The 7,773-nt window shown below is 41.4% G+C and overlaps 1 protein-coding gene across 1 annotated transcript in view; it reads right to left on the bottom strand.

The window, feature by feature from the left end:
• Positions 1-7,773, bottom strand: part of ATXN10 (ataxin 10) — a gene marked incomplete at its 3' end in the record, with an annotated part of 82,911 nt that overhangs the window by 22,746 nt on the left and 52,392 nt on the right. The window contains exon 6 of the mRNA XM_008580786.1: positions 1,882-1,962. Coding sequence (XP_008579008.1) covers positions 1,882-1,962 — 81 coding nt within the window. The remainder of the gene's footprint in view (positions 1-1,881; positions 1,963-7,773) is intronic.

Raw genomic sequence — 7,773 nt, 5'->3', positions numbered from 1 at the left:
TTGCGATCCCGGTCCCGGTCCGGTACGGGTGCGACACTGAGGGTTGCGATCCGTTGCCGGACACGAAAAAAGACAAAAAAAAGGAAAAAAAAAAAAAAATAGATCATTTGGTAGGAATATGGAAAATATAAATTTGAATATTAAAATATATAATTAAATATAGTTTTATTTATTTATAATTAAAATATAAATTTGAAATATGCATTCTTGGGCCGGCCCGTGGCTCACTCGGGAGAGTGTGGTGCTAATAACACCAAGGCCACGGGTTCCACGGGTTCGGATCCCATATAGGGAGGGCCGGTTAGCTCACTGGGTGAGCATGGTGCTGACAACGCCGAGTCAAGGGTTAAGATCCCCTTACCGGTCATCTGAAAAGGAAAAAAAAGAAAGGGCCGGCCCAGTGGTGCACCGCTACAGTGCGCCGCTTGGGAGCGTGGTGGCGCTCCCGCCGAGGGTTCAGATCCCACATACAGACCGGTTCCCGCTCACTGGCTGAGCGAGGTGTGGGAGCAACACCGAGGGCTGCGATCCCGTTGCCGGTCCGGTACGGGCACGACACTGAGGGTTGCGATCCGTTGCCGGACATGAAAAAAGACAAAAAGGAAATAAAAAAAAGAAAGAAAGAAAGAAAGAAAGAAATATGCATTCTTCTTGGATTCAGGTGTTCCTTCCTGCAAAGCAATTACTAATTTTTTGCACCATACATCATGTAATTTATTTTAAGTCAAAAACTACAAATAATTCTTTTTCTGCAACAGAGGTATTCATATGGTATGAAGGGGGCACTAGATTTATAAATGTGGTATTTAAACTGACTTTAAAAGCATAAGTTTTCTGGGCCGGCCCTATGGCTCACTCGGGAGAGTGCGGCACTGGTAGTGCCAAGGCTGCGGGTTCGGATCCTATATAGGGATGGCTGGTGCGCTCACTGGCTGAGCGTAGTGCAGACAACACCCTGCCGAGGGCTGTGATCCTCTTACTGGTCAAAAATAAATAAATAAAATAAAAGCATAAGTTTTCTTTTTTGTTAAAGATATTAAAGAAGAAAATTACTTAACAAAAGACTACAAAGGAGTGCAAGAAGATTAACTGTTGGAACCTAAATACCTAAGAACTCCAAAACCATTGTAATTATAAACATTGCAACTAAAATCAAAAGCTTAACATTTTTAAAGTTTTTGATCATTAGACCTATGATCTCTGAAGTAAATTTTGTTATTTTCCTAAGGCAACATTTCCAATAAAGTTTAGAAAAATACATGCTATTGAACTGGAAAGTAGAAAGCAAATTATTTTATTCAGTCCCCTTATTTCTCATGTCAAGAAACTGAATGCAAAGAAGGTGAAAAGACCTGGCTACGGTCAGTAGAGAATTACTATCACGAGGCACAGGCCAAGGTTCACACCACTGAGCCAACAGCTCTTCCCGCTCCAACAGCTGTGAAATCGTGGGCAGGTACCAAATTTCTTTGAGTCTGAATTACCTAACAGAAAACTACAAACCCAGTAGAGTATAACCTAAATAATCACACCAGCAACATGAGGAAACGAGCACATCTCAAATATGCAGCTGTAATACATAATTTCATAAATTACTATTACAAAATCCAAGCACAAGCACAACATTTTGTTCTTTACTTTTTAAAAATATGCCTTTACTGCATAATGGTGCCAACCTGGATTCTGCAACCCTATGTAAATCACTGCCTGTTGTGGCTAAGCTGTAATGTTAACCAACCAATTTAAAACCATTACTGACACAGAAACATGCATTTAGAGATTCTGTGCCAACTAACAAACCACACAGCTTTTCAGTCACGTGTACAGGATACTCTATATGGAATGCTAAATACTCAAAACCACACTGGTTTTTAGGGTTACCTTTCCTGATTGCTCAGTTTGGCATACATGGCTCGCACCAATTCCGGGCTTTTCAGAAAGTGGTCTGTAATAACCAAGACCCTAAGGAAAAAAGGGAAAAGTTTGGTAAATAGAAACATAGTAGAACAGATATGGCCTTATCTACTTTCTAGGCATGTCTTACACATAAAAGCACTTCTTTTATTGAATTTTGTATTTACTCTAATCTTAAATGTTTTTAAAGGTTCACATATTACACTTTTCTATTAGCAGCTAAAAGGATAAAAATCCTCCAAATATTTTTCTCCAATTTTACTTCTGAGAAATTTATTGATATAACTCAAATTAATTCAACTGTAAGAAAAGGCCTGCTATAACTTTTATCTAAGCTGAGAAAGGAGTCTTCACTATAGCTTAAGCATTAAAATGAAATATAGCTACAAGTTTAGGTATAAACAGAAAACATATTAAACTGCTTTAGTCAGAAGCTTAGTGCTCTAGGGAACCAGAAAAACAGACATTCTTTTATTTAAACATATGCCAACAACACAGTGATGAATACTGGCTTGATTATCCACCCTTTAGGAGTTCTCAAGTTACCAAGAAAACATCCTCATTGTCAAGCAATGTGCTCATCTAAACTTAGAGATCAACTCATAGAAACCCTGAGGCAAAGATTATGGGTATGTTTTTTCAAAGTACCACTGTGACAGCTAAAAAGATTGAATATTATTATTAATTAATTGTGAGTCATATTTACCAGAGGACATCTGAGGGAATGATTTAAGAACTAAAGAACAGATTGTTTATAACCGAAGTAATAGTAGCAAGAGTTAACGGTAAAGCATTAAATATATTGACAAGTTTATGTAATAACTTGTTAAATAAAACAATATAATAAAAGTATGATAGCCAAATGAAGCATATTAACTACCACAACAAACTGTCACTTCATATAAAAGCAAAATCTAAATACATATTCTATTTCTTCTACAACCTATAAAATAGCTGATCAACACTATGATGTAAAATATTTCTCACAATAGGGCTGGCCAGTTAGCTCAGTTGGATACCAGCCAGCTGCCAAAAAACAACAAAAAATAAAATATTTCTAACAATAATGGATTATATTCAAAATTGTCAAACAATATTCATATCAATCTCAGTCATGAAGCTGCAATGAAGGAAATACATGCATCCCACACTGGGTCCACAAACAAAAATAATTCAGCTACTTGGAACTCAAAACATTTTCCCATAAGAACATTCATTAAAAAAAAACACAATATTCCAAACACTGTGCTAGGGGCTAGATCACAAGCCATATTTTCTGAACAGTGGCGTAAGACCCATATATAGACAGATAATTGCAGAAGAATGCATTAAGTGTAACATACATCACAGGTTATAGAAACAAAGTGTATCTCACCAGCAGACTGGGGGATGGTGGATGGGGCAAGAAGATCAAAGGCTAGAGGAGGGGTTTTGTGAATCCCCTGAAGGGGAAAGGGAGAGCATTTAAGTTAGAGGGGACAAAAAAGGACCTAGAAAAAAGTCATGAAGAAAGAACAGCAGTGTGTTCAGAGAACTATAAGCAGTAAAAACACTACTAGAAGTAAGTTCTACATGTTTGAATGTGTGTTTAAGGAGCAAAAATTGAAGTGAAAAGGTTTACCGTGGATATGGGCGGTGAGGGTGCAGGGAACAGGGCAAGGAAGAAAAGGGAAAACAGTCACAGCCACCACAGCACTCTGTCTTTGGGACCACTAGCATCATCTTGAACAAAAGTGAGAGGAGATCCACACTGTAACCTGTATACCAACATGAATCCCAATTGATTAAACAAACATCAAAATTGAAATAAGGCCGGCCCGGTGGCGCACTGCTACAGTGCACTGCTTGGGAGCGCAGCGGCGCTCCCACCGAGGGTTCGGATCCCACATACAGACCGGCCACTCACTGGCTGAGCAAGGTGCGGGCGCAACACCAAGGGTTGCGATCCCGTTGCCGGTCCCGGTCCGGTACGGGCGCGACACTGAGGGTTGCAATCCGTTGCCGGTCACGAAAAAAGACAAAAAGGAAAAAAAAAAATGAAATAATACAATATTAAAAGAAAATCTTGGTAGAGGAAAGGCCTTTATAGCTATTATCAAAAATCTAAAGACATTTATAGCTGATAATATTTGAAGATAGCCAGAAAAGAGGGTCTTCAATGTTATAACCACAAAAAAATGATGTTTAGGTGATAGATATGCTAACTATTCTGACTAGATCATTACACAATACACGCATGTGTTGAAACAAGCTGTACCTCATAAACATCCACAATGAAAACAGTAAAATTTTAAAACAAAAGACATTTTTAAAAAGACTGATAAATTCATCTACTAAAAAAATCTATCAAAAACTTTCACATAGGGCCGGCCCGGTGGCGCACTGTATTAGTGCGCCGCTTGGGAAGCGCGGTGGCGCTCCCGCAGAGGGTTCGGATCCCACATACAGACCGGCCGCTCACTGGCTGAGCGAGGTGCAGGGGCAACGCCGAGGGTTGCAATCCCGTTGCCGGTCCCGGTCCGGTGCGGGCGCGACACTGAGGGTTGTGATCCGTTGCCGGCCACGAAAAAAGACAAAAAGGAAAAAAAAAAAAACTTTCACATAAAAAAGTACTACAAGCAAAATCAAAAGGCAAATAAAAACTAAGTATTTGTGGGGCCGGCCCGTGGCTCACTCAGGAGAGTGCGGTGCTGATAACACCAAGGCCCCGGGTTCGGATCCCATATAGGGATGGCCGGTTGACTCACTGGGTGAGTGTGGTGCTGACAACACCAAGCCAAGGGTTAAGATCCCCTTACCGGTCATCTTTAAAAAAAAAAAAAAACTAAGTATTTGTATTTTATTTCATACAAAAAGCTAATATCCCTAATCTAGTAAGTACTCCTATACATTGATAGGAAAAGACCAGCATCTCAATAGAAAAAGTGGGTAAAGACAATGAAAATGCACATAAAAGAAAAAAAGGTCCTTCAACATGTAAAGAGATTATCAACCTCATAAGAAAATACAAAATAAAACTGTTCAGGGATACTATTTTAAATCTTGGCAAGACTGGCAAATCAATGTGGGAAAGGGGACTATACACCGGTACAACATCTGTGACAGACAACTTGGGAGCGTTTATCAAAATTATAAAAGCACATTTCCTTGGACCTAGTAATTGCACTTATCAATTTATCCTACAGTCATACTTATCCACATGCAATATCACATATGTATGAACAAGGCTATTCACTGCAGCATTTTGTAGTTGTGAAAAACTGTAAACAATCTGAATAACCATCAATAAGTGACTAATTACATAAATCCTGGTATACTCATACAGTGGAAGATTTAAAAATGAGGAAGGTCTTTATATATGGATATAGAAAGATCTTTAAGATCTTGTACTATTTGCTGAAAATAGCAAGAAGCCCAACAGTGTGGGAAGAAGAAAGAAACAGCAGCTTACCTGTTTAGGGGATGGAGTTGGAGGAACTAGGTAAATGGTCAGGAGGGAGACTTTATGCATTTTGCTACTTGAACCACATGAATGCATTATCTACCAAAAAATTAAATACACAACTGAAGTAATATAAATAGGCAAAGTAGTCCCAAATTTAGTCTATTTAATAAGCATCCTGCTAAAGAGTGAAAGCATTTGTACATCTTGGTGGAAGCACCATTCAGGTGATCCTGGTTCCTCAGGTTTTGAGGGAGAGAGACAGTAATGTTAGAGGACATGGGTAAATTTAGTTTTAACAGTAGTGGTTTCTGGGCCTGCAAAATTCATAATTTCTCTAAAATAACCTAATAAAAATCTGTATCTCTTCTCAAACAAGACAAAGAAAAACAGAAAGTAAAGATGAATTAACTTCACCTATCATGCAAGTCAGTGACACAATAATTCAGGTGATCTAAAATCTAAGTCAAAATCTAATCACTAAAATGCAGTCTTCAGCATTTCCTTGCAAAGTGTAGGCAGGAACAAAGCATGTCACAGACTAACCCTGCCAAAATATACATCTCTCCTTACTCTGCAGTCCTAATAGCACCCCTCCCTCCACCCACCCTCCCACTTTTAGTTCGGGTCCCTTGCTCTCCAGAAGTCTCCCCTCCTCACCCCACCCCACCACACGCCTTCCTGGTGCCCTGGGCTTCGATGAGGGTCACGTCTGACATTTACTGGGTCCAACGCAGAACTCTGCCACCCCATGCGGGCAGAGGGGCCAATGCCCAGCTCCTCCTGTCTCTGTCCCGCCTCACCCCTCAAAAATCACCCACCATGAAGTCCCACCACCCCACCTGCACAGCACTTTCAATCTACTCACCTCTCGTCTTCCACTGCCCTCAACTGGACACCTTCACCTGCCTCCTCATGGGTGTCCCACCCACCCTCTGTTCTTGCCATCCCTCCCCCGCAAGCTCAACCCCTGTCCAGCAGCCATCCTGGTTTAAATGTGGCCTAAAACTCTCCAGTAGCCTCCCACTGCACAGAGAGAGAAGCTACCCATCTTACCCTGGTGTCCAAAGCCCTGCATAACAGGCCTCCAGCCACCTCTTGGACTGTGGGTCCTACAAAGTCTCCTGCATCCACTCTGCTCCAACTACTGAGGCTCTCTAGTCCTATACAAAAGGCCCTGCCAGGGCCTCTGCACTCTGCCTATTCACCACCAGCACTGTTCTTCCCAGCCTGTCCCCACCCTTCTCCAGAGATCTTCAAACAGCTAAATAGTTCTCAGCTCAAACGCCATCAGCTCAGAGAGGGTGTCCCTGGCCTCCAAATTCACTCCAAGTCACATCACCACTGCATTCTCTTGTTTTTTCACTGTCTGTCCTTCCCACCAATCATATCTAAATTACTAATAAAATAGCTAATACTTTTACAGTGTTAGCTAGTGAGCCAAGTGCCACTCTAAGGGACAGCTTAGTACACAAACCATACTATGTATTTCTCTTCAAAGCACATATTTGACATTTGTTACATATTTGTTTGGGTTTTATTTTTATCATCTGTCACTAAAATGTAAGGTCTTACTAATTTCTGAATTTCCAGTCCCATGAACAATGCCTGGCACATTTCAAAAGCTCAATTAATAATTACTGAATTAATTAATTTATGAAGTGAGCATCTGTAAGTTTTCCTACTTTCTTAAAGTCTACACAGTGGGGACAGTTTCTACTTCACACATTCTACAAGATAAAAGCAAACTGGATCCTCCTGAAAAGGGCAGTGACTCCCTGTCCAGAACCCCGGGCCCCTTCTGCTGGGACAGGAAGAACAATGATCTCAGCAACGTCCTCACAGCACAGCACACCTGCACCAGACTGGGGCAGAGTTGTGCCGCTCTGGTCAGCAGGACTGACCAAGGAAAAACCTCTCAAGGACCTTTAGAGGCACAGGTGGACTACCCACTCTTCAGGTAAATTTCCTACATACTCTGTCACACTTTTGAATTATTCAAGTAAGTACTAAGAAGCAATCACATCAAGGATCACCAGTGAAACGCAAAAGCATAAGCTGTAACAGTCAGCAGAACTGAATGTTGCTCACTCACTTTAGCCAAAGAAAATACACAGTTCAGAAGAGCGAGGGACAAGAATGATACCTTCCCGTGATGCTTACCTACGAGAGGGCTGAAGACATACCCCTGGCAAGGCTTAGGCCGACAGACAGCAAGAGAGGCAGTTTTGCTACTCAACAGTCCTTGTACCAAATCAACCACATTAGTGAGTTCACAACTAGAGCCTTTTACAAAAAATATGGAATGCAGGGCCGGCCTGGTGGCGCACTGCTACAGTGCGCCGCTTGGGAGCGCGGTGGCGCTCCCGCCGAGGGTTCGGATCCCACATACAGACCGGTTCCCGCTCACTGGCTGA

The sequence above is a fragment of the Galeopterus variegatus genome, unplaced genomic scaffold (assembly GCF_000696425.1).
Source record: "Galeopterus variegatus unplaced genomic scaffold, G_variegatus-3.0.2 Scaffold2159, whole genome shotgun sequence".
Taxonomy (NCBI): Eukaryota; Metazoa; Chordata; class Mammalia; order Dermoptera; family Cynocephalidae; genus Galeopterus; species Galeopterus variegatus.
This window is presented reverse-complemented; position numbering and strand designations above follow the sequence as displayed.